The sequence below is a fragment of the Somniosus microcephalus genome, chromosome 26 (assembly GCF_052327205.1).
Source record: "Somniosus microcephalus isolate GS21.2 chromosome 26, FLI_Smic_1.0, whole genome shotgun sequence".
In the NCBI taxonomy this organism is placed as follows: Eukaryota; Metazoa; Chordata; class Chondrichthyes; order Squaliformes; family Somniosidae; genus Somniosus; species Somniosus microcephalus.
In genome coordinates this window covers 9,991,677-10,019,532 of record NC_141012.1, presented here as the reverse complement: position 1 = coordinate 10,019,532, position 27,856 = coordinate 9,991,677, and the positions used below count along the sequence as shown (strand labels likewise).

At 44.5% G+C, this 27,856-nt stretch overlaps 1 protein-coding gene across 3 annotated transcripts in view; it reads right to left on the bottom strand.

Moving 5' to 3' along the window:
* LOC147100277 (D(2) dopamine receptor B-like) overlaps nt 1-27,856 on the bottom strand; it is a 148,897-nt gene that overhangs the window by 41,223 nt on the left and 79,818 nt on the right. For 2 of the 3 annotated variants that reach the window (XM_085967799.1, XM_085967798.1), the window contains exon 2: nt 3,987-4,292. In XM_085967799.1, the coding sequence (XP_085823925.1) occupies nt 3,987-4,265 (279 nt within the window). In that variant the 5' untranslated portion in view covers nt 4,266-4,292. Of the gene's footprint in view, nt 1-3,986; nt 4,710-27,856 lie in introns of those variants that run through there. The other variant, XM_085967800.1, reaches the window with a different exon arrangement.

Below are 27,856 nucleotides of genomic sequence, written 5' to 3'. Positions count from 1 at the left end.
TTTGACCTTCCTAATTTTTCAATAAACTTATCTCAGATGCTGTTCTTAACTGTTTCCTACATTACAACAGTGACTACACGTCAAAAGTATTTCATTGGCTGTAAAAAGCTTCAGGACATCCTGAGGTTGTGAAAGGCACCATATGAATGCAAATCTTTCTTTCTAACTGTCTGCTGTCCAGATCAGTTTGAGTGTAAGTACCTGAGGAATCAGAGATATCTTTCCAGCTCTCGTCTTTGACTGATGTGTCCTTCAATGGCCATAATCGGTTGTACCCGAAAGCATGTCACCACTCAAAGGTGTACCTTAACCTTAAGGTTATATAGAATGACAGAAGACAGAAAACAGAGAGTAGGAATAAACGGGTCATTTTCAGGTTGGCAGGCTGTAACTAGTGGGGTACCGCAAGGATCAGTGCTTGGGCCTCAGCTATGCACAATCTACATCAATGATTTGGATGAGGGGACCAAATGTAATATTTCCAAGTTTGCTGATGATACAAAGCTAGTTGGGAATGTAAGTTGTGAGGCTTCAAGGGGATATAGACAGGCTAAGTGAGTGGGCAAGAACATGGCAAATGGAATATAATGTGGAGAAATGTGAAGTTATCCACTTTGGCAGGAAAAATAGAAAAGCAGAGTATTTTTTAAATGGTGAGAAATTGGGAAATGTTGGTGTTCAGAGGGACCTGGGTGTCCTTGTACACGAATCACTGAAAGTTAACATACAGGTACAGCAAACAATTAAGAAAGCAAATTGTATGTTGGCCTTTATTACAGAGGATGTGAGTATAAGAGTAAGGACATCTTACTGCAATTATATAGGGCCCTGGTGAGGCCACACCTGGAGTACTGTGTACAGTTTTGGTCTCCTTACCTAAGGAAGGATATACTTGCCATAGAGGGAGTGCAACGAAGGTTCACCAGAATGATTCCTGGGATGGGGGGATTTTCCTATGAGGAGAGATTGAGTAGACTAGGCCTATATTCTCTAGAGTTTAGAAGAATGAGAGGTGATCTCATTGAAACATGCAAAATTCTTACAGGGCTTGACAGGGTAGATGCAGGGAGAATGTTTCCCCTGACTGGGGAGTCTAGAACCAGGGGGCACAGTCTCAGAATAAGGGGTCGGCCATTTAGGACTGAGACGAGGAGAAATTTCTTCACTCAGAGGGTTGTGAATCTTTGAAATTCTCTGCCCCAGAGGGCAGTGGAGGCTCAGTCGTTGAGTATATTCAAGACAGAGATCGATAGATTTTTGGATATTAAGGGAATCAAGGGATATGGGGATAGTGCAGGAAAGTGGAGATGTGGAAGAAGATCAGCCATAATCTTATTGAATGGTGAAGCAGGCTCGAGGGGCCAAATGGCCGACTCCTGTTCCTATTTCTTATGTTCTTATGTTCTTAGAATGTATAGCACAAAAAACGGCCATTTGGCCCAACTGGTCCGTGCTGGTATTTATGCTGCACACAAGCTTCCTCCTATAAGATTGTGAAGGGCTTGATCGGGTGGATGCGGTGAGGATGTTCCCAATGATGGGTGAAACTAGAACTAGGGGGCATAATCTTAGAATAAGGGGCTGCTCTTTCAAAACTGAGATGAGGAGAAACTTCTTCACTCAGAGGGTGGTAGGTCTGTGGAATTTGCTGCCCCAGAGAGCTGTGGAAGCTACATCATTAAATAAATTTAAAACAGAACTAGACAGTTTCCTAGAAGTAAAGGGAATTAGGGGTTACGGGGAGCGGGCAGGAAATCGGACATGAGTCTAGGTTCAGATCGGTCATGGCCCTGTGGGTGGCGGAGCAGGCCCAGGGGCCGTGTAGCCTGGTCCTGCTCCTACTTCTTGTGTTCTAATTCTGTGTTAGATTTCAGGAGATGGTTCTATTCACAGGGATTAGTGGAGACCTCGGGAACAGGCTGCCAGCTAGGAGTCCTTCAAGAGTAAATTGGGCCTGTTCCTGGCTGGGGTGGAGATCACCTCTTACAGAAGGTAAGTACTGTAGGAAATACAGGGACAGAGTGATCTCCTGGACGAGTTTTGATCGCCTAGATGGGTCGGAGAGGAATTTCCCAGATTTTTTCTCCCAAATTGGCCATTGGGTTTTTTATCTGGTTTTTCGCCTCTCCCGGGAGATCACATGGGTTCAGGTGGGATGGAGAGTGAAAGTAGATTTGAGGTTAGGATCAGATCAGCCATGATCTTATTGAATGGCGGAGCAGGCTCGAGGGGCCGATTGGCCTACTCCTGCTCCTATTTCTTATGTTCTTATTGCACCCTGTCAGCATAACCTTATAAGGTTGTTTATTCACCATTGAAAAGATTTTTGTAAATTTGTTATTTGAACATGAAACCCAGAATTTATACGGGAGGGGACGGAAAATAGTTTTCATAAAACTGACACAGATTTAAGATAATTGGCAAAAAAAATACCAGGGCGGAGAGGAGGAGAATTTATTTTAAGCACCGAGTTGTTATGGTGTGGACTGCACTGTCTGAAAGGATAGTGGAAGGTAGATTCAATAATAACTTTGAAAAGGGTTATATATTTCAAAAGGAAACATTTGCAGGGCTACGGGGCAAGAACAGGGGAGTGGGACTGATTGGAGAGCTCTTTCAAAAGAGCCGGCACAGGCTCCATGGGCCGAATGGCCTCCTTCTGTGCGATAAGATTCTATAAACAGGAATTTGGGGAATTGAAAAATCTGTTGCAGTTTCAAGAAGTCGAGGAGGTTGCCATTTGGCTCGAAGGCACTCCTATTGGTACCTCCACACCGGGCATTTATTTAAATGCCCCCATGAAATGCATACATAATACTGGCCCTTTGGAAGCTTTTATTTATTGGCAGTCAGCTCTTACAAAATGCTTTTATATCCAAAATGTATAAAGTGAGCATAGAGCAACTCGCACTATTTAGTATAAGGAATGCAGGCACAAGTCTTGTAGCAACATATCTTAGAGAACTGGACTGTATTGCAGATATTGCTTCAGATGTTTTGAAATACAGAAAAAGAAACAAATCAGGCTAATATATAGAAAGTGAAACCCTCTCGGCAGGCTTCAAGCAAAGGTGGTCAATTTAGTGACTAGGGATTCTGGTGGTCAGGTTGCATAAGGATTAACTAGTGCCAATTAAATGTGCTGAAAGAAAGTTTATCGCAACAATATGGTAGAGATCCCTGTTTATAATGCCCGAAGTAACAGAGATTTAAATGGAAAATATCTCAATAGAGAAATAATTTGTTTGTTGGCATTATTCTCTCTTTTTCTCCACTTAGTTGCTAAGAATGTTTCTCAACTGTTTCTTGTCCTCTTGTTGCTGGTGGGCATTCCTGTCCACCGGCACCATTACCCAGGAGATCAACCCCTTGTTGGGACTTCACCGAAAGACCTTACATTCTACTTTCGCCCCTCTATATAAAAAAAAATCACTTTCAGATGAGCGCTCTGTGCTCCTGGCCTGTTGCCATGGCATCTTCTGGACCTATGGGAAATATAGTGTACCTGACTCATAAAGGTGAATTCAGTGATGCTGCGCTGTCGATGTAGAACCTCTCTACACAGGAATATGTGCTGCAGATAGGTCCCTTATCATTTCGTGAAGCATGGCTCCACCTCTGGATCGCGTCGGCGCTGAATTTACCATGCAGTTCCACAGCAAAGCCTACCAAGTGAACATTGAAAAGCCAGGACATCAGGGCTGAACTCCTGAGTTTGCGAAGAATCTCACCCATTGGTAACATTGGAAATTCTTGATCCGGTGCCCGCAATCATGATTTCCCATCCATTAATGGTGATTAATGGAAAATCATGAGTGTCACACCTGAATGTTTGCTGATAGTCACTGCTGGTGGGCATTCCTGCCCACCAATACCATGGCCTAGGTGATCAACCCCTCGTTGGGACTTCACCGAAAGACCTTACATTCTTCTTTCGCACCTCCGTATAAAAAAAAATCACTTTCGGTTAAAAGCATGAACCTTACCTCCACATAAACAACCCATGGCATTACCAAGGTGGCCACAAGAAGGTCTGCCACTGCTAAGCTGACAATGAGATAGTTGGTGGTGGTCTGTAGGGCCTTTTCTCTGGATACAGCTATGCATACCAACACATTGCCAAATACAATCACAAAGATGAGCAGAGTCAGGAGCATGGCATAATAGTTGTAATGATACTTCTGCTCTGCCTCTGTGCCATTGATCAATTCTGTCCAGTTTCCGTCATAGGTCTCATTGAAGACAATCATGCTAAAAGGATCCATGGATGATGTGTAGATCCACCCTGTGGCCTGTAAGGGAAATGGGAGAGTCAATTTAGTGCAATGTGGACCGACAGTGCAATTCAATCAACTGAAGGTGAAGCAAAGTCGGGAAGATAAAATTCAAGTGTTGTGCTTTGCTTTTAGTGAAGAATTGGTTCATTTTCAAAATGCGATGCATGGTATGCTTAACCACACCAGCTGAAAAATGACCCGTTCTCTCTAGAAGACAATTGATTTTTTTTCTCTCTTTTCCTTCAATGTTATTGTAATGATGAAATTACAAAGGAGCTGTTATTGGCACCTGTGGTGAATAACAATTAATGTATTTGCGTGCAGTGGACACTGATTTCTCTCACATCATTGTGCCGATGCAGTCATGAGACATTATTATTATTGACCAGTCCTATAGTCGCTTTTAATAACACCAGCGCATTGCCAAATACAATCACAATGATGAGAAGATTGAGCAACATGGAATAATAGTTCATTAACAAGGTCTTATTAGAAGCACATCTGGTACCAATCGATCAATCTTCCTCAGAGGCCATAAATATCACTCTTACATACATACAGGCGCTCTGGTGACGTTGAGGGTTAAAGGACATTGATGGAGCAGAATAGAAAAGCTTATATTCTGGATCAGGTCGTTGCTGTGTTTGACCCAAGAATACTTTGTAACAGCTCCGACGGTAGAAAGTGAAGGCTCTTTCCATTCGCCAACACTGACATTTTTCACCTTTTCTAAGTACGTGGTTCTCAAATGAAATAAGAGTCGAGCACGAGTTGAATTGAAGTATAAACCAAGTGGCCCAATCAACCACTGAATGTATGAGTAGAAGTACAGAATGGAAAGGGGACAATGCTGACAGTTAACTCATAGTTAGCACTTTGTAGCTTGTGTTTGACTCCTGATTGCAAAAAATGGGCATATTGTTTACGCAACTTTTATTTGAGAGCAAGAAATATTGGTGAAAGAGGAGCCAGTATTGACTCGTCTGGTGTACATCTCCCACACAAATAATGAATTTCTCCAGTACAAAGATGAACAGGTCCCATATATTACACAAACGCTGCATATTCTAAATTCAGCTTAGTGTCCACTTTACAGTAACCCCTTGACATGAATCAGTCATTCATGAAAGAAAGACTTATGAAATAATACTGAGCGGCCTGCGGGTGGCGCTGTCCAGGGAGAGTATAAATACTCGGGCATGGGCCCAGCTTGCGCAGGACATTCTTAACAGGAACTAGTGAAGGACACAACTAGACCTCCATGTTGTAAAACAGTTGATTAAAGCTTTGTTTAACGCTTAGACCAAGTGCCTAGTAGTTTTCTTACATCACCCCTGTTCATTATTTTTTGAATGCTTCACTTGGCTAATATCACTGAAGTAGCTGATCCATATGTGGGAAGAGGGTGACGTCCTGAAGTGGGGGTGGGAGGATTTATTTGGGAAATATATACATAGTGGCCCGGATACTTGCGGTCCTGATGACGGCGAACTGGCAGAGATGGCGAGAGCTCTGTGGGCAGCTTACTTCGGGGCCAGCGGCGAACGCCTTTACTTCACCGCTGACCGCAAATTCCGGGCTAGCAGTTTTCCTTCATTCTCCTCTTTCTATGAAATCTATAAATTTGTAATGGGACATTAATCCAAACTTATCTAAACCTCAGGACCAAGGTCACATCTACATCAGCGCCATTATTGGCAATTCCTCCACATTAACTTCTATCAAGAAATTGTAAAATAGAAATAAATTCAACTCTAGTTCAATCACAGGATCTTATGGTCAGTTTAAATTTTTATCCATATTCACAAACTCCACTTTTTAGCAGGTACCTCATGCCTCTTGTTGAGGGTGAGGTGTGGCCATGCTACCTCTCTAACTGAGGTGATATAATGGTGAGGTGATGTAATGATAGCCGTGTTAGCCATGGCTCAGTAGGTAGCTCTCTCTAGGTGGGAGGGGCTAGGAGTGAGCAGGTGCCGCTGGGTGCTCGATTGCTGCAGGGAGTTGGAGTGAGTTTGTAAAAAGTTGGTGGTGGGTTTTTAGGGTTTTTTTTTCAGGTTTTAGGGCTTTTTTGGTCCTTAAACAGCAGCCAGATGACTGCTGAGGGGCCCCTCAGAGGACAATGTTCCCAAGATGAATTTAATCAGGGAAGAAAATGTTGGGAGAAGGGAGAAAAAAGGCCCTAAGATTTGGGCCAGGACCCCAGGAGGTTTGGAAAAGAAAGCACAGTGGTGGTTCAGTGTGAGGATAAGGAGATATGAGCTTGGGATATTGTGCAGATGGTACATGAGGACTGTGGCGAGGGAAACTGCTTTGCCTGCCAACCAAAGCTGAATGTTGGGTTCGAGGCGACAGTCAGTGGCCGAGAGGAGGTGGAAAGACTTTTACTGAGTTCGAAGGTTGGAGATAAGTTCTTGGAGGTATCTCTGCTATATTCTGAAGAGGTGGTGGTCTCATTCTTAAACCTACCGGTTTATATGCTAATAAAAAAGTTAGAGTCGTGGGACATTAAAATTTGCTCAGCAATAAAGAGGAGATACTATCCAGGAACGCGGGTAGCAGATGGAACCCGTTATGTAAAGGTGCAGTTCCCAGAGGGGGTGAAGTCATTGCCATACAGCATCAAATTCGAGCCAATGGAAGGAGTGCAGTACTTTCGGGTACTGCATGATAACCAGGTGAAGGTTTGTTATTATTGTCTTGGACACGACCATCTTGTAAGAAACTGTCCGGACTTGTACTGTTATAACTGCGGCGAGTCTGAACACATCACTCAGAGCTGCAGGGTGGCGAGCTGTGGGGTGTGTCACAAAGGTCCCACCCGCTTTGAGTGTGCGGCAGAAGGAAGCTCCATGAGTGACGAGGAGATGGGAGAAGGAGCAGGAGGTGTGAGTGGAGCAGCTGAAGGAGCAGAGGCGGAGGACACAGCTGGTGAATGGAAGGAGAAAAGAGCACAGGAAGAGGCAGAACATTGTGGAGCAGAGGACAGGATGGAGATGGTGAAAAACACACCAAGTACGGTGGAAAAGGACAAAGACAGCAGCGGGCAGCATGGGTCGAGGGCAGGGTCGAGCCATAATACAGCTCGGCTCTCCCTAAAGAGTGTGGTGTCCGCGGGGGGAGAGGAGGTGGGAGTGGGATGCGGGGTAAGTTTAATACTCCAAAGAAAGACGGGAAGTCGGACATTTCAGGGAGCAGGAGGGGGCAAGATAAGGAAAGGGTGCAAGAGGCAGGAGCCTTAAAGGGGAAGCAGGATGGGAACGGAAGACAAAGACGCCAGAAGGGAGCAAGATAGGTGCAGATGCGCCATTGTCCCAGAGAGAGAAGAAACAGGGAGTAAGGGTCAGCGGTGGAGATGAGCCCGAAGGGAAAGGCACTGTTGGAGAAACCGTGATAGCAGGAAGACTCTCTGAGGGGGATTATGTATCTGACGGGGAGCAGGGACGGGAGGTTACAGAAGAGCGTGAGAGTGAGGAGTCAGAGGGGGACAGAGATATGGAAGTGGGGGGTGGGGTGGCATCGTGTGGAAGGAGAAAGGTTAGTGAGGGGTAGAAGGAGGGAGAAAGGGCAGCTCCTTGGCCCAAACCTAATGTAAGGAAGAGGCTGAAATTGCAGGGAAGGTTCAAACAGGAGGTGAAAAAGAGCCGGAGGCTGCAGGAGAAAGCAACAGCTGCCCGAAAAGTTGGGAAGGAGCATGAGAGGAGGGAAGGGCCGGAGATTAAATGATGGGGGGATTATCAGGCACACTTCCATTATTCAGAGCCATGATTACTGATCAATTGTTAAAGTACAGTAGATAAGTATATGTTATGGGAGACAAATTAAACTTCAGGTTTTGATGTTAATATGTGATGGAGGAATGGCTGTGCAGAGCGGCAGAATAGATTTGAATGATACAATGGAATGATCACGATGTTGTAAATGTTTTTAATGTTTAATAAATAATATATTAAAAAAAAGTGTGTAGCGCTCTTGCCTCTGAGTCAGAAGGTTGTGGGTTCAAGTCCCACTCCAGAAACAAGGCACAAAAATCTAGGCTGACACTCCCAGTGCAGTGCTGAGGGAGGGCTGCACTGTTGGAGGTGCCATCTTTCAGATGAGACGTTAAACCGAGGCCCCGTCTGCTCTCTCAGGTGGGCGTAAAAGATCCCATGGCACTATTTCAAAGAAGAGCAGCAGAGTTGTCCCTGGCCAATATTTATCCCTTAATCAACATCACTAAAACAGACTTTCTGGTCATTATCACATTGCTGTTTGTGCGAGCTTGCTGCTTGATTACACTTCAAAAGTATTTCATTGGCTGTAAAGCGCTTTGGGACATCCTGAGGTTGTGAAAGGTGCTATAGAAATGCAAGACTTTTTTTTTCTTTGAGGAGGGTTGTTCTATTAGAGGAACGTTTGTCCACAGTGCAAGACATATTTGAAACAGCAAATGCACTGAAAGCTTCAAAAAAACAAGTTACATCTCCCTCTGATGTGCCAGTCTTGAATTATTTCCTCTGCCTGCAGGCTACGACCCTTCATACAGAAAGCTAAAATGCTCAAACTTATGGACTCCATACCACCATCTGTGCTGCTGCCCATTCAATGATGGGAGACATGTTTTGTGACTCTTGACGATAGACATTGGAGTCTAACTGGACTCTTACTTTCAGAATAGGACTCGTAGGTTTCTGAAGCTCACATCACCTTTTCTTGCCAGTTGCAGTTTGATGTTGCAGGGACCAATTGCTCACTTTTATCTCTAAAATGAAACCTGATGGTAATGTACGACCCCTCTACCTAGCAGTGCAACTAATAACCAGGGGACACTTGCCTCCAGGATGTAGACTAGTTTTGATGCTGTTCCTTATTTTCTTCAATATTCTCCACTTTTCTCCCACGAAGACCCTAATGCTCATCCCTCTGGTACCTTGCCCTGGTGGCCATCCTTTGTGTGCAAGCCTCGATAGCGAGTGTTGGTAGACTGTTCGACAATGGCGGGAAGGTTGATCACACTTTTACCTGGTATTCGCCCCCTTGCACTGTCCAGCGGAGACCATCGAAGTACAAATCCTGCCTGGCTTCTCCCCTACCCAACTCAGAGGCCAATTGAAGCATCCCAGCTAAAGCCCTGGCCAAGATCAGCTAATTCTTCACAGACCTGGAACTGAACCTGGGACCTTCTGGTCTGCTTGGCCCTGTGCTATGCTCTACTTATGAGCCGGCAGAGGACTTTTATGATATCATCTCAACCCATAGGATTACGTCGGATATACAGCACAGAAACAGGCCATTCGGCCCAACCAGTCCATGACGGCCTTTACGCTCCACTCGAGCCTCCTTCTGTCTTTCCTCGTCTAACTCTTATCAGTATAACCCTCTATTCCCTTCCCCCTCATATGCTTGTCTAGCCTCCCCTTAAATGCATCGATACTATTCGCTTCAACCACTCCCTGTGGTATCAAGTCCCACATTCTCACCACTCTCTGGGTAAAGAAGTTTCTTCTGAATTCCCTATTGAACCCCAAACTCTTAATGAGGAAAACACCAGTCTATCACTGGATCCACCATCCTATTTGTGATTTAAAAATGCTGTAGTAAGATCATTAAACCAAAATGACTTGATTAAACATCAAACTACAACTGGCAAGAAAAGGTGATGTGAGCTTCAGAAACCTACGAGTCCTACTGTGAAACTAAAGGAAATGATTATATTATGAATGAATTGAGGTGCCAAAAAATGGCTTTAGCTCATTAAAAGAGAAGGAAACTCAACACAAATAGTATAACCCCTTCAGGTAAACTCAGCTATTTTCTAGTGACCTATTTGGCAAGGTTACAAACCCAGTCAGTGATGGATTCCCAACTAAATTGACATTGAAGGGATATTGAAAGGTAATAACGATTCATATATTAGGAAGGAAAATAATTTGAATAACACATTATACACACTGACAGGAAATGATTTCCATTTTCAGTTGCCATACGCCCCAGGAAAATGAGACTAACTAAACGCGCACGACAAAACGATGACTCAACAAAGCATTACGCCTTAAGAGGAGGGTTTTTTTTCTACTGAGCTGCCACGTAATTCTAAACGTCACAGGCAGAAGATGCTGATACATTTACCACTGTTTTGTCATCACCCCTTGTTGCTCTGCCATAGTTATTAATTGTTGGTTGGGAACATGGAAGCATGGAAGCGGAACTTTCGTGTCAAACTCTCCCTCATGTGGGATCATGAAGTGCCGCTCCTGTGACATTTGGAAGGATCCATTTGTGACGCCACTGGTGCAGAACCTCAAGATGTCACAACATGAGAGGCTCTGCTCACAATGTCTGCTCCTTAGCTCCAAGATGCAGTCCTAAAGCACAAGCAGTGACTGATGGACACCGATAAGTGTATAAGAACCTCCTTTACCCAACACCCCTGTACTCGCTGACCTACAATGGCTCCCAGATAAGCAACGACTCGATTGTAACATTCTCATCCTTGTTTATAAATCCCTCCATGGCCTCGCCCCCTCCCCATCTCTGTAATCTCCTCCAACCCCACAAGCCTCCAAGATCTCTGCACGCCTCCAATTCTGGCCACTTGAGCATCCCCGATTTTAATCGCTCCACCATTGGTAGCCACGCTTTCACCTGCCGGGGCCCTAAACTCTGGAATTGAGTATTGTGTGCAGTTTTGGTCGCCTTATCTGTGGAAGGACGTTCTTGCCATGGAAGGAGTGCAGCGAAGATTCACCAGGCTGATACCTGGGATGGCAGGAATGACGTATGAGGAGAGATTGTGTCGATTGGGCTTGTACTCACTGGAGTTTAGAAGATTGAGAGGGGATCTCATCGAAACCTATAAAATTCTGTCAGGCTTGGACAGACTAGACGCAGGAAGGATGTTCCCGATGGTCGGGGAGTCCAGAACCAGGGGTCATAGTCTAAGGATAAGGGGTAGGACATTTAGGACTGAAATGAGGAGGAATTTCTTCACCCAGAGAGTGGTGAACCTGTGGAATTCTCTGCCACAGAGGGCGGTGGAGGCCAGTTCATTAAATATATTCAAGAAAGAGTTGGATATATTTCTTAAGGCTAAAGGGATCAAGGGATATGGGGAGAAGGCAGGGACAGGGTGTTAAGTCTGTGTGTTATAGCGAGAATTACTACACAGACCACAAGAGTAAATTTTAACAGGTCTTTACTAGTCGAAGGTCAGGGCGGAACTGCCCAATAAATCATTACACAGCACTTATATACCGGTGTGGTCACCACCGGTATTACAGTATACAGCAGCCAAGATAAAGTAGTGCAACTCTTAAAATAGTTCTCTTAAAGGTGGAACAGTTACATACACCACAATCCTCCCTTTTTAACTTAACAGTATATATTCCCCATTAACATAACATAATAACATATATACACAACTTCATGTAAAAACAGTTCACAGATTCAGTCTCTCTGGGGGCTTCCTGACTCGGTCCGGATAACGCCTCGGTGGTGTAGTAGTTTTCGGTGGTGTAGTAGGTTCTTTTGGCAAGGTCGATTCGGCTTGAATGCCAGTGTCGGGTTCATCTGATTCCAGTATCACCGGATCGGAGGTAGATACTATGGGTATCTCTGCTTCATCATTAGGCGTATAGAGTTGTGGAGTAGGTTGTCCCTTTCCGGATGACTCTATGATCTGGTCAACATGGCGCCTTATTATGCTTTCACCAATGTCCACGGTATACATCAGCGGTCCTAGTCGTGTGCAAATAGTTCCAGGCTGCCATTTCTCGGTACGGTAGTCCCGGGCCAAAACTTGTTGACCTATCTGGAAGGTTCTAGTTGGCCTTTCATTCATGCCTTGAAATTGCCGGTTCTCTACGTCCCTTCTGATGTTTGGCTTGATCAAATCCAGCCGGCATCTTAGTCTTCTATTGAAAAACATCATGGCGGGAGTTTGGTTTGTAACCACGTGTTGCATTCCTGTACGCCAACAAGAAGTTATCTACCTTATGTTGTAGATTTATGTCTTCATTACCCATGGCCTTTATGGCCTTCTTGAAGGTCTGGACAAACCTTTCAGCTAATCCATTGGTGGCGGGATGGTATGGGGCGGACGTGTAGTGCTTAACCCCATTGTTTTTTAAGAACTTCCTGAATTCTTCGGACACAAATTGCGGTCCATTATCAGAACAGATCTGTTCCGGCAGCCCATTCCTGGCAAATATGGTCCTTAATACTGTGATGGTTTTTTCCGTGGTGGTGGAGGACATCTTTATTACCTCCGGCCACTTGGAGTGTGCATCCACCGCGATTAAGAACATTGAGTCCATAAATGGACCAGCAAAGTCGATATGTACCCTTTGCCATGGAGATGAGGGCCACTCCCATGGATGTAGAGGGGCTTGTGGTGGGGCGTTTTGGACCTTCTGGCATCCTAGACAGCTCTTGGTCATTTCTTCGATGTCTCCATCGATACCTGGCCACCACACAAACGCTCTGGCTAGGTTCTTCATTTTCACTCCACCCAGATGCCCCTCGTGAAGCTCCTTTAGCACTTTATGCTGGAGTTTGGGTGGAATCACCACTCTGGATCCACACATCAAAGTTCCTCGGCACACTGACAGCTGCTCTCTTCTTTGCGAGAATGCTGGCAACAGTGGTTCGCCATGTGCTGGCCATCCCTTCACCATTAAATCGTAGACTCGTGAGAGAGTCGGGTCATTTCTCGTTTCCTTTTCGATGGTAGAATTTGTTACTGGTAGACATTCCACTATGGTTGAGTGGAACATCTCCACTGGGTCCACTGTAGACGCCTCTTCTACCGTTGGCAACGGTAGGCGCGATAAACCATCAGCATTCCCATGCTGTTTTGATCCTTTGTATTCTATGTCATATTGGTGTGCCCCTAGGAAAAGGGACCACCTCTGTAGCCTTTGCGCTGTCATAATGGAAATGCCCTTTTTAGGGTTGAATATGGATACCAACGGCTGGTGGTCTGTCAGCAGTGTAAACTTCTGGCCCTGCAGGTAATGATTAAACTTCTTTACTCCCCACACCAGGCTGAGAGCCTCCCTATCTATCTGAGCATAGTTGCGCTCAGCGGAGGCCAATGATCTGGATGCAAATGCGACTGGCCTTTCCAAGCCATTTGGCAACTTGTGTGAGAGTACTGCTCCAATACCATAAGGAGAAGCATCACAAGCTAACCGAAGAGGTAGCGTTGGGTTGAAATGAGCCAACACTTCCTCTGAGATGATCAATGCCTTGCTTTTGCGAAAGGCCTTCTTACAGTCCTCGCTCCACTTCCATGGTACTTCTTTCTGCAAAAGAGCATTCAGCGGGTGCAGCACCGTGGATAGATTTGGCAGAAACTTATGGTAATAGTTAATCAATCCTAGGAACGACCTCAACTGGGATACATTTTCCGGAGCGGGAGCCTTCACAACAGCTTCGATCTTGTCAGGTGACTTGTGCAGCCCCTCCTGATCAATGACATGACCACAGTACGAGATCCGCTTCTGAAAGAACTCACATTTCTGGCGATTAACTCGAAGTCCATATTCCTTCAATCTGGTGAGCACCAGTTTCAAATTTGCAAGGTGTTCCTCATCGTCATCTCCTGTAATCAGGATATCGTCCAAGTAACATTGAGTGTTTGGAATTCCCTGTAATACCTGCTCCATGGCCCTCTGCCAAATTGCTGGAGCCGAAGCCACTCCAAAAACCAGTCTATTATATCGATACAAGCCTCTGTGCGTGTTGATTGTGAGATACTGGCGCGACTCTTCCTCAACTTCCATCTGTAAGTACGCTTGCGCCAGGTCTATCTTGGTGAAGTGTTTCCCGCCAGACAATGAAGCAAAGATATCCTCAATCCGCGGAAGCGGATATTGCACCGTGTGAAGCACCGGATTAACTGTGATCTTGAAGTCTCCACAGATGCGGACCTTCCCCGGTTCCCCTGGCTTGTTACTCGATGAACGCTTCATGACGGGAACAATGGGCGTGGCCCACTCACTCCAGTCCACCTTAGACAGTACTCCTGAACGTTCTAGCCCTTCCAGCTCAGCTTCCACAGCAGGTCATATCGCATAAGGTACCGGTCTGGCTTTGAAAAATTTTGGGTTTGCATGTTCTGCAATCTTGATTTTTGCCTTAATTCCTCTTAGTGTTCCCAGTCCCTGTTGGAACACCTCTTTAGCCTCATCCAATATTCTGGACAATCGTTCAGGTTTGACATTTTTTTTTCCGGAATCTACCGTCATTGCTTTTAGGGAGTGCCAGTCCATATTTATTTTCCTGATCCACTCCCGTCCCAGAAGTGGTGGACCTCCCTCAGGTAGTACATATAAGTCCATTCCTTGGTGTTCTTTGCCCTTGTGTATCACCTTGACTTTTATCTTTCAGATGGGGTATACTCTTTGCCCCGTGTATGTCTGCAATACTATCTCCGTATCCCGTAGGGGAATATGTGTGAATAACCTTTTGTAATCTTGCTTATTCATGACCGTCAACGCCGATCCGGTGTCCAATTCCATCTTCACTTGGACTCCTGCTATCTGTAGTGTGACCCAGATAGTTTGTAGGTCAGCTTCCTTACTCACGTTGTGAATTCTCAGACTACCCAGTTCCTTGCTGTTGGAGTCTGAATCCGAATTCTGTTCATCTGAACTCTTCTCAGCCACCTTATGTACCTTTCTGCACTTTTCCTGCGGTGACTTTTTGTTGCTGGTCTTCTTTCCTGACCGGCATACTTTAGCTATGTGACCAAGCTTGCCACATTTTCTACATTCCTGGTTTTTAAACCAGCATTGGTTCTGATCGTGTGTTGTCTTTCCACAACGATAACATTTCGTTGTACCCAAAGCCATTTGATCTACGCTGAGTACCGCTGCCTTCAGCTGCATTTCCGCAGTGCCTCTCGCTGTGGCTTCGTGCGATGCTGCAATAGTGACAGCCTTAACAAGTGTAAGATCATTCTCTTCAAGCAGCCGCTTTTGTGTTCCTTCTTTCGACAATCCACACACGAATTTGTCTCTCAGTGCCTCTGTCAGACTTTCCCCAAACTGACAGTATTTCGCTAGCTTACGCAGTTCAATTAAATACTCCGCGTTGCTTTCCTCTTTCAGTTGCGTTCTTGCATAAAATTTAAATCGTTCCGCTAACATCAGCGGTGTGGGGTTCAAATGATTTTTCAGGACAGCAACAATTTTAGCGAAAGTCTGATCCGACGGTTTAGCTGGAGATAGAAGATGCTTCAATAGCCCGTATGTCTTCGCACCCATTGAGTTTAGTAAGGTTAGTGCTTTGATATTTTATTTGCCTTACAATATATCTCTATGCGTTCTACATACGTGGCCCAATCTTCAACATCGGGATCGAAATCGTTGATGTTACCACGCTTAGGCATCCTCGCAATCTTCTTGAGAAACAAAAAGAAATTTTTCTATTATTTTTTTTTCAAAATGGCGGTTTCCCGCGCTTGTCTTCTTCCCCCGCCTATGAAAATGGCGGCTTCCCGCGTTTGCCTTTCTCCTCCCGCTGGCTGTAATGGCGATTGCCGTATTGCTGCGTTCGCCCTCCCCAGCGGTTTTCAAATCGTGCCTCCCAGCCCCTCTTGCAGTCCGGTCCTTTCCCCCCGGCTGCGGCTGAGTTCTCCGCGGTTTTTTTAAATTTTCTCCCGCGCCTTATGCTGACTCGGTCGCTGCGCCTCGCGGCCTCGGTAGCTGCCCGGCCTTTTTCACCGGTCGCGGTCGAGCTCTCTCTCGACGCTGTTGCGTCTCCCAGCCCGCTTGCAGCCCGGTCTTTTACACCGGCTGCGTTTGCATTCACCGCGGCTCCCGTGCCTTACGCTGCCCCAGTCTCAGCACCTCTGGCCCCGACTTCTGTCCGGCTCTTTTCCCCGGCCGTGGTCGAGTTCTCCGCCCTTATATCCTCCGTTTTTCCCTCCCCTACTTCACAGCCAACGTGGCCGACTTGCTGCTCGTCGCTGATCGGCTTACCCACCACTGTGATAGAAGGGATGATCACTGCCTGTTGCTGATGGAAGACTTCGTGTCAGGATTCTTCCTTTGCTCTTCAGACCTGCGTCTTTTCTCAGCAGGATGATGAGGGCGGATGCCTCCGCTCAACGCCCGTCAACTGCCTTGGATGTATCTCTGCCGCAGGGTAAGATCGTACTCGTCGCCACTGTTAAGTCTGTGTGTTATAGCGAGAATTACTACGCAGACCACAAGAGTAAATTTTAACAGGTCTTTACTAGTCGAAGGTCAGGGCGGAACTGCCCAATAAATCATTACACAGCACTTATATACCGGTGTGGTCACCACCGGTATTACAGTATACAGCAGCCAAGATAAAGTAGTGCAACTCTTAAAATAGTTCTCTTAAAGGTGGAACGGTTACATATACCACACAGGGTACTGAATTTGGATGATCAGCCATGATCTCATTGAATGGCGGAGCAGGCTCGAAGGGCCGAATGGCCTACTCCTGCTCCTATCTTCTATGTTTCTATGTTTCTATGTTAAACCTCTCTACCTCTCTTTCCTCCTTTAACACACTCCTTAAAAACTACCTCTTTGACCAAGCTTTTGGTCATTTGCCCTAATAACTCCTAATGTGGCTCGGTGTCAAATTTTTTTTTTAACACTCCTGTGCAGCGCCATGGGACGCTATACTACGTTAAAGGTGCTATATAAATGTAAGTTGTTGTTGTTACAACAAATAGAATTGGGGGCATTTAGGACGATGGGACAATTTGCTTTCATTAGCTGCCCTGTGCAATGCTGTATTTCTACTCAAAGTAATTCTCAGCCTCAGCTCTACCCCAATTACTTTTACAGAAATATATACATACAGTGAGACTTCATCCATTGGTGTAAGACAATAACCTTGTTTGGTGTCAGCCGTGGCTCTTACCTCTGAGCTTAAAAGGTTGTGGGTTCAAGTCCCAGCCCAGAGACTTGAGCATGTAACCTAGGCAGACACTCCCAGTGCAGTACTGAGGGAGTGCGGCACTGTCTGAGGTGTCGTCTTTTGGATGAGATGTTAAACCAATGCCCTTTCAGGTGGATGGAGAATGTGGATGTCACTATTCGAAGAAGAGCAGGGGACTGCTACCCGGTGTCCTGGCCAATATTTATCCCATTTAGCCCTCACTAAACATCACTAAAGCAGATAACCTGGCCATTATCACATTGCTGTTTGTGGGAGCTTGCTGTGTGCAAATTGGCTGCCTTGTTTCCCTACATTACAACAGTGCCTCCACTTCAAAAGTACTTCATTGGGTGTAAAGCGCTTTCAGACATCCTGAGGTTGTGAAAGGCGCTATATAAATACAAGTCTTTCTTTTTGTTGGTATGATATTGCTAAATGGGAATTTTATACTGTTGCTGTATCTGTGTATGTGTCCCTGTTGTCTATCTATTTGTATCTCAGTTCCCATGGTGTGCAATATTCCACTGCATTGCGGGGCAAATTGTTCATGACTCTGCTACCAGCACAGAGCCTCACCTGACGGGAAAGTTCATTGATTGGGTGTCCAGGACAGCACACTCAAAATGTGGTGCTTCTGATTTTCCAGTTGTTAGTTTTAATGACCGGAAAATTGGAAATGCTGGCATGGTGACATCTGTGGCCGATTCTCCAATGCCTACTCACCATTGAACAACACTCCGCACTGGGAGTTGAGTCTCAGAGCATTTCTGTAGTGAGTCTGATCATTTCCTTATCAGTAGGATGCTGGATTTTATAGCCACAATTCTTTAGTTTACCACTTCCAACCCTGTAAAATTAACTATTCCCCCCCATCCCCCTCCATTCTCATTCATTCTGTAACCTGATTCTAGAAGGTTTGTGAAAAGAACAGAGGGTAAATGCTCTGGCTGATTTTTCTTTGCCTGTCTTCATTTGTTGTGGAGAAAGCACCCACCATCTACTTTATGTACCCTCCTTAGAGCCAAGACCTCACAGTGTACAGAGAATCGCAGGTTGAAGCCCACTGCATGACTTTAAAGTCAGTTTTTTCTCGCCGATTTTAAAAACCTGGGTGTTTTTCAGTTTTTATTTTCAGCATCAGAAACCGGGAGAATCTCAGTGGAAAAATTAGAACCTGAAAAACTCGGGTCAATTCGGAGAAAATCAGTTTTTGTTTTAAACATCACTAAACCACTTGGAAACAAGCGAGAGACCAGCAAAGCACCGGTTAGACAGCCCACAATTACTTACACAGCTCACGGACACCACTTTTACGAGCCTCAATAGCAGTTCCAAGAGCAATCCAATATAAGTTTTTATGATCGTAAAATACTGTCAAACTACCTTGGCAGTAAATAGATTGATAGCATTTGTGAATGGACTCTGCGCAGTGAAATGTCGACTGCACGTCACCATCATAGTACCATGAAGCAGAAATATTATTAAAGTCTGGTTGGAACACAAAGTGGTTGATCCTAAAGCTTAATTTTACAGTACGTACTGCGAGCGGTATACTGAGATTATGGAAGGGAATCAAGGGATCTGGGGATAGGGCAGGAAAGTGGAGTTGAGGTTGATTGGCACTGTTTGATTGGCACCCCATCCACCACCTTAAACATTCACTCCCTCCACCACCAGCGTACCGTGGCTGCAGTGTGCACCATATACAAGATGCACTGCAGCAACTCGCCAAGGCTTCTTTGACAGCACCTCCCAAACCCGCGACCTCTTCCACCTAGAAGGACAAGGGCAGCAGGCGCATGGGAACACCACCACCTCCAAGTTCCTCTCCAAGTCACACACCACCCTGACTTAGAAATATATCGCCGTTCTTTCATCGTCGTTGGGTCAAAATCCTGGAACTCCCTCCCTAACAGCACTGTGGGAGCACCTTCACCGCACGGACTGCAACAGTTCAAGAAGGCGGCTCACCACCACCTTCTCGAGGGTAACTAGGGATGGACAATAAATGCCGGCCTCGCCAGTGATGCCCAGATCCCATAAGCGAATAAAAAAAAGGTAGAAGATCAGCCATGATCTTATTGAATGGCAGAGCAGACCCGAGGGGCCGTATGGCCGACTCCTGCTCCTATTGCTTATGTTCTTATGTGCACAGTGCACCTGCAAAGGAAGAACTCAGAAGGCAGTCCTGGAAGAGAGGCGGACACTAAACAGGAAATAAGACAAGGGATCAAAGGTACCATTGAAAAACACCCCATAAAAAGGGAGGGGACAATTGAAGAGAGAACTGAACCTCTTGCATCTCTAGTGCCATGTTTCCCTTTTGAGTGGTTCGGGGGGGAAACGAGAAAGAAAAGGGAGGACAAACTACCTTTTTAAAGTGGTTCGTGTTGCCACTGGTCTCAGCCATGATGGTAATGGAAACACTGATATTGGTTATCATTGCTACTAGACTAGGGTTCTCATTCCAGTGATTTCTATCCAGTGGCTCCTAATGAAAAGCCAGCATGCATTGACATTGGATAAGGAGAGGACTAGGCCCAACTGTGATCCTTCTCATAAATTGCCTCTTGCCCTTCAGTATCTAATAGGAGGGTATCAAAGGACTGCTGGCTCTCTGTACCGTGCCCCAGCATGAGGGACAGGTACTGTGGAAAAAAACCAGAATATCATTAGAACTACACACTCTCCTAAGTGCTGTGAGAGAAATATTAATTATAGCGGGATACAACGCCACTGTGATCTTCATGAACGGATATAACAGACCCCATGAATCAGAATAATGACATTGCGAGATTCACAAGCAATTGTCCATTTTGCAATGAGCTCTGGAAAGAAATTACTGCTGCGGACTCTCTCTCTGCCACACACTAATACACATATCAAAAGATAATTTCATTTGACAGTTTTAGAAATTTAATCACTGGCTCTTTACTGTAAAATTTATATATTAGATTTCCATGTCTTCTCCGCCCACCCTAACTTTAACACACTTTGCTTGGTGTTTTAATGCATGCAGATGTTTGGCTTGCAAGCTCCAAGTTCTAGCACAGGAAAGAAAGAAGGAAATGATTTTTTTCCCTCACTTTTTTTGCACAAACATTTGTGAAAATAAATGGGAAATGTAGTTTGGAGAGGTTTGATTGCAATCTTTCTGGTTTCCCATTTTACATATGTAAGGGATCACTGGGACATTAACTGGATGCATAAATGGAGAAACTAAACGGTTAATTGATGGGAAACGCACCACGACAAGCTGAGCAGTGTTTTTGAGCCCATTTCCCCCAATTCACTTTTCCCACAAGTAAAAACAGATAGCAAGATAAGATGACAGGCCACAGTAAACGCAAAAAAGGCTGATTGATGTGACCAACCACTGCACACGAAATAAACGTATTTTTTGGAATTGAATGTGTGAGGACAGCTTTGGAAATTACCCTCTCAAAATCCTCCCTCCCTCCTTCCCTCTACTTGATTGCAATGAGTTTAAAAGATCTCAATCTTACTTCAAGTGACAAAACCAACCACAGTTCTAACTACAGTAATTGGCCAATCTCACTCAGAGAGTCCAAAATAACATCTGTAAGTGTCACGTTGATATTTAGTTGAGTGGGCAGTGCTCTTCCGAGATTAATGTTGAGTGAAGTATTTTCGAAGGTCAGGCAGTCCCACACTAGCTCATAACTCAGGGAAATGTTGAGCACTGAGTACAGGGTAAAATGTGTGGCATCTCATCTTTACTCTGTAGTTAAACGTAGAGACTGTGATTTGCCTCTATAGCCAATGGAAATTTTAAGGAGCAACGAGGATGGGGAGTGCATGCACAGAAACACATGGGCAATATGTCAATCCCCTCTCAATGTATTTTCTGATCAACAAAACCTATGCTATTAACCACATGCTATCAATAAAACAGGTACTTAGTACTTAAAGATTTAACTCAGTTTCGAGGAACTGTGATTAGTTTGAACATTTATTAAACAGGCAAGCAACAACCTCATTAATCAAATTTACAAATTCATTTAGTTGTATAATCATCATACATTATTACATTTCAGCACTAACATTGTTTTTCCCAGATTGCTTTTATCATCTTTCAACAGGCTGCTGTGTATAATGAAAGAACTGCCCAATGTCAGATGTGGTGTCTGCCATCCAAATAAGACACAAAGCTTGCTGTGTCAACCTCTTTTTTTTTAAATTGAGAAACCTAGGCGTAAGGCTAAGTAAGACCCATAGTGAAGGACACCAGGGTCAAACAGAGAAGGAGAGAAGATAGCAGAAATCAAGAAGCAGCATTAAAGTGATGCCAAGCTTAGGAAGTTAAAGAATGAAGATTGTAAGAGTTGGATTGTGGTGATGGCTCTATCGCAGTATTCCTATGAAGACAACAATTCACATTTATATAGCGCCTTTAACATAGTAAAATGTACTAAGGCGCTTCCAATGAGTGTGTCCAGACAAAAATTGACATGACCCAAAGAAGGAGATGTTAGGACAGGTGACTAACTGCGTGGCCAAAGAGGTAGGTTTTAAGCAGCATCTTAAAGGAGGAGAGAGGTGGAGAGGCAGAGAGGTTTGGGGAGGTTTGAGGCGTACTTCAGTTTAGTTGGTCAAGGTTGGCACATTGTCCATTTTGCTCCCTGATATTATAAGAACAAGAGAAGCCAGACAGACAATGGAAGGACAGGTACAGAGCACCCACTGGGGGTGGTGGTGAGGGGGTTGGAGTTGGAGAGTTGGGCTACACAATAAGTAGGAGCAACGTTTCAGAAGCACCTCAAGCAGGCAGTCAGGGAATGGGAAATAGTTTGAGCCAGACTGCAGTTTGGGTGCCGCTATGTTGCGTCATTTGCCAGAGTTCTTTTGGCTGAGACGTGAAACCAGGTGGACATAAAATATCCCACGGCACTATTTCGAAGAAGAGCGGGGGGAGTTATCCCTGGTGTCCTGGCCAATATTTATCCCTCAATCAACATCACAAAAAAACCCAGATTATCTGGTCATTAACACATTGCTGTTTGTGGGATTTTGCTGTGTGCAAACTGGCTGCTGCATTTCCTACATTACAACAGTGACGACACTTCAAATGCACTTCATTGGCTGTAAAGCGCTTTGGGACGTCCTGAAGTCGTGAACGGCGTTGTATAAATGCAAGTCTTTCTTTCTATGTTCTAATCTTGACTGTATCAGTAATATTTCTGTAGTTCTGAAAATGCTTCCATATTCACTTCTCCCTGGTTATCTGCCAGATGCAGTCACTTGAGACCAAGGATCTGCACTTCATTGAGGGCTGTTTCTTCATGATCATGTCTAGCCTTTCACTTAGTATAGACTGAAACTTCTATAATGAAGGTTAGCCTTCCTGTCATTTGCTATCGCAAAGCTTGACCACATTATTTATCTGCTTTCTGCAGAAACCTCGGAAATATGGAATTGAAGGAGATATGAAGATCTTCCATTGTGGCTATCTTGCAGTCATCAGCTCTTCTAAATTAATATCATGGTGCCTGCAGCTCTGACAGCTCATTCCTCAGGTGACTCAGATTCTTCAAGGTTCCTTCACAATTTGCTTGCAAAAGACAAGTCTTCCACAAGGTAACTCATAATGTCACCATCTTCAAACAGCTTACCCCAGACCTTGCTCATGTAGATCACATTATCATGATGTAAACTCTCATCGAGGACTAAAAGCAATGCTTGGCATATTGAGATTTGATTGACACAGAGCAAAAACAAATCAATATAGGTTGGCTGGCCTGAGGAGCGTCTGCAGTTTTTACATTGAGACATTTCTGGATCCTGGTCTTGGGGTCTGGTTACAATTCTGTTCTGTAGGTGAATCGATTCAGGCAGAATTCCATCTTGTTTCATGTACTGACATCAGAATTCACCAGTAGCTGGCTTATTCTCCAAGGCAATGAAAATATGCACTAAGACTTTGCAAAGTCAAGCACAAACTTATTTGTGCAGAGCCTCAAAGAGGCGCTATCCTTTGAAGATTCAAAGATGTAGACCCTCACTGTGAAATAAAATGGGGAGAGAAGGTTAAAGCATGGTTACCAATAGAAATCTCTGGAAAAACATTGCAAAGCACAAAAGTAAAAGTAAATACAACCAGTACTTAACTACACCAATATCAGCACAGTAGCTATTTTCACAGAGCACACAGGTTAGATTAAAACCTATGAACTGTGATGTTCAATTTGCAAAACTTTTTCTTTCTGATTCTAGTGTTAGCACTGCAGAACCTACCAATTTCACGGAGTGTACGATTCTGAGTGTGGCCAAAATGAATAACACTGAGATGGAAGTGGTCACCAGCTGCTCCAGAATGGGTGAGGAGGCACATGATGTCTGTTCTTCTTTTACGGTGTCTATTGCTGGTCCAATAACCCATTGGACTGGGATGGCATTGGACGTGTTCGATATAGGTGGGGGTTCGTACTATAAATCTCTCTGTGTTCAGTAAAGGTGAGGTCTGTTCTGTTAATCTCTGCGCTCAGTATAGGTGAGGTCTGTTCTGTTAATCTCTGTGTTCAATATAGGTGAAGTCTGTTCTGTTAATCTCTGCGTTCAGTATAGTTGAGGTCTGTTCTGTTAATCTCTGTGTTCAGTATAGGTGAAGTCTGTTCTGTTAATCTCTGCGTTCAATATAGGCGAAGTCTGTTCTGTTAATCTCTGTGTTCAGTATAAGTAAAGTCTGTTCTGTTAATTTCTGTGTTCAGTATAAGTGAAGTCTGTTCTGTTAATCTCTGTGTTCAGTATAAGTGAGATCTGTTCTGTTAATCTCTGTATTCAATATAGGTGAGGTCTGTTCTGTTAATCTCTGTATTCAATATAGGTGAAGTCTGTTCTGTTAATCTCTGTGTTCAGTATAAGTAAAGTCTGTTCTGTTAATCTCTGTGTTCAGTATAAGTAAAGTCTGTTCTGTTAATTTCTGTGTTCAGTATAAGTGAAGTCTGTTCTGTTAATCTCTGTGTTCAGTATAAGTAAAGTCTGTTCTGTTAATTTCTGTGTTCAGTATAAGTGAGGTCTGTTCTGTTAATTTCTGTGTTCAGTATAGGTGAAGTCTGTTCTGTTAATCTCTGTGTTCAGTATAAGTGAGATCTGTTCTGTTAATCTCTGTATTCAATATAGGTGAGGTCTGTTCTGTTAATCTCCATGTTCAGTATAGGTGATGCCTGTACTATAAATCTGTGTTCAATATAGATGGGGTCTGTACTATAAATCTCTCTGTCTTCAGTATAAGTGAGGATCTGTGCTGTTAATCTCTCTTTTTGGGTGCAGATAGATCAGTTCAGGGCCTCTATGCATAGAGTAGCTAATGTGATTGGATTGCAAAATCGCAAAAAATCACATCATGTGTTTCGCTGCATTTTTGATGTGTGCTTCCAGTGGTCAGAAAATTACTTCTTTGTTATCAGTGAAAGAACAGGAACATGGGAAAGATAGGTGGAAAAAAGGATATGTTCTACAAAACAAAAAGCATCTCGCAGAACGAAATGGGATTACAAATTTCAGGTTGCCCAAGGCGTAAAAAGTATTTGGTGACTAATTGAAAATAAGTAGTTGGAGATCGTTAAGGATAAAACTGTGTGTATGCAGATTAATTTTTGAAGGGGAATAATATTTGGGCCCTTGCATTTATCCTTCTATTGGCTCTGTTTGTCTCCTTGTTCTTCGTCAGCCATCTGTCCTGTGTCCTTCATATTGCGCATCATTCTGTCAGTGTGTGTTGTGATTCTCCTGTCCGTGCCAAGTTATTCACAGTGACGTGGATTTATTTCTTGCAGATGTTTTGTTTTCCAGACTTCGTACTCCCAGCGGGGAGCCTTGCATAAATCGGAAAATCCCAAATTTCCGATACCGGCTTCTGACGGGCAAGGCTCCCCACTGGGAGCATGAACTTGATCATATCCCTTAGAACTGATTGAAAGGAATCTCCATGTACCACCCCCTGGTGCTTAAGGCAGGCCTGGTTTCTCTAAACTTTGTTACTATTTACAGAACTGATTTACATTAATGTACGGGCACTGTAGATTCCAGTTTTCATCCATCATCGGAACAGAAGCACTCCCGACCAAACTCCCATCTTTCACCCTCCATAAACTTCAGCTCATTCAAAACTCTGCTGCCCGTATTCTAACTCGCACCAAGTTCCGTTCACCCATCACCCCTGTGCTTCATTGGCTCCCGGTCCACCATCACCTCGATTTTAAAATTCTCATCCTCGTGTTCAAAATCCCTCCAGGGCCACGGCCCTCCCTATCTCTATGACCTTCTCCAGCCCTACAACCTTCCGAGAACTCTGCGTTCCTCCAATCCTGGCCTCTTGTTCATTCCCAACTTCCTTTGCCCCACCATTGATGACCGTGCCTTCAGATGTCTAGGCTCTAAGCTCTGGAATTCCCTTCCTAAACCACATCACCTCTCTGCCTCTCTCTCCTCCTTTAAGACGCTCCTTAAAACCTACTTCTTTGACCAAGATTTTGGTGACCTGTCCTAATGTCCTTATGCGGCTCAAAGTCAAATTCTGTCTGATAACGCTCCTGTGAAGAGCCTTGGGACATTTTGCCACGTTAAATGTGCTATATAGATGCAAGTTGTTGTTGTTAAAGTATCTGTGAGATAAATTATAAACAACGATATACTCTTTTATGATTTAAAAGATTGTCCTACCTTAGCATGTTTTCTGCTTCTTCTTTCCTGTCCTGGAGCTTCTTGCCTCTTATTTGCTTTGGAATACATTCTGAGAGGGACTGGGTGCAGCAGTTGGTAAGAAAACTGTCCTTTCACCACTGGGACCTGAGTTTGCGTGTGACTGAGACAGGTGGGACGATAGTCTCCTTTCTTTCATGATTGAACGTTCCTGAGAATCTGGGTGTTCTCAGCCAGCCGAAACCCTATGCCTGTAAGTTGCCACTAATTGCACTGATCTCACTGAGAGAGACCGGACGTACGGCTGGTGAAGTAAATTGATAATCCTGCTTGTGGCGCAGGAGAGGGGGACCTGGCCTTGGCTGGTGTTGAGGCACATGCCTGGCAGAGCAGCATCTGGCACATGGGGGTACTTGCTGCTGACACTGAGTGTAATGGGAGAAAAGGAACTTCCATTCCCCGTCCCTGTGGATTCCTTTGAGACTCCAGCGTGCTACATCAGTGCCACAATATTACCACATTTTTTTAATGTCATAGCTGAGCTGAATTTATCTACTGCCGGTCAATGCAACCACAATCTCTTTGCAGCTGTTGGCCATCTACATATGGGCAGAGGTTAACTCAATCCCACAGGCTTTAAAAACCCAAGGGTTACTTTGTGATTTATCTCAGTTTCTCTCCTCCTGTTTTTAACCTTGGTGCCGCCCTGCACTATGACCCTTGGCCTTTCACCTAGGGTCTCTCAATCAAAAAAAAGCGTAAACAAGAAACATTTGCTAGCATCAGTGTAACTGATCTACAGATAGTTGAGATGCTGGAACCATTTGGGAGTACGTTGGAATCCATACTTGGTCCCTTACCAAGGAAATTAATTATTATTATTTATCCCGTGCGATTTCACTTCCATCTTGTTGCATCACGCCTGCTAGAATGAGAACCTGGTAAAATTCATGTGGAGATTAGTGCACAGTACAGGAGTGCTCTGCATCATTCCAGGCACTGTTCCAGCTTATACTGGTGTCATTTGCAAAACAATGCTCGCACAAAATAAACAGCAAAAAGCTTTTGGATGCTCTAGTAATCTGCTGGTGCCCTGATGTTTACATTTGATGGGCAATGAAGGGACGCCTTGGCTGATAAGCAACTGAGACACAGAGACGTGAAAATGATTCTCCTTGCAAGTGAAAGAGCACAATGAGTTTGCACACTGCCCTTTGGCCTCAAGGTTCAAATATATTCGGTTCTGACATTTTTTAAGTATTAGTGCTGATGGGTGTTTTCCCACAATGGACCTGAGTAAACTTCACCAAAGGTTTTTCAATTACAAAAAAAATCATTGTGCTGTGTTGCAGTCAGTTACAGAAAACCCATATCTGACTAAAGCGGAGAATGGCAAACATACCAAACTGTCACCCAGGCAAGACCTAGAAGTCTGTCTGTGGGTAAAATGCAATCCCCACCCCCCCATTTTCTCTTTATCTGTTGGAAGGTACTGATTCATGCTGGGTTACAGTTCCAGGAGCGAAAGCTGTTGTCTGCAACCTCAACAAAATAGCCAATCTTTGTGCGGTAGCCTTGACAATTAGTATCAAAGAAAGAAAGGCTTGCATTTCTATAGCGCCTTTCACAACCTCAGGACGTCCCAAAGCGCTTTACAGCCAATGAAGTACTTTTTGAAGTGTAGTCACTGTTGTAATGTAGGAAAACATGCCATGCAATTTGCACACAGCAAGCTCCCACAAACAGCAATGTGATAATGGCCAGATAATCTGTTTTAGTAATGTTGGTTGAGGGATAAATATTGGCCAGGAGGCCGGGGAGAACTCTTCTTCGAAGTAGTGCCGTGGGATCTTTTTATGTCCACCTGAGAGGGCAGACTTGGTTTAACATATTCAGCAGGCTATTTTACCAGGGGGGGGGGGGGGAGGGGACATCGCAGGTGAGCTCGACCCTTTCCTCACACTCGCACTTTCTAGCAGGATTCACTGGCTTTGATCAGGAGAAGGAATCTT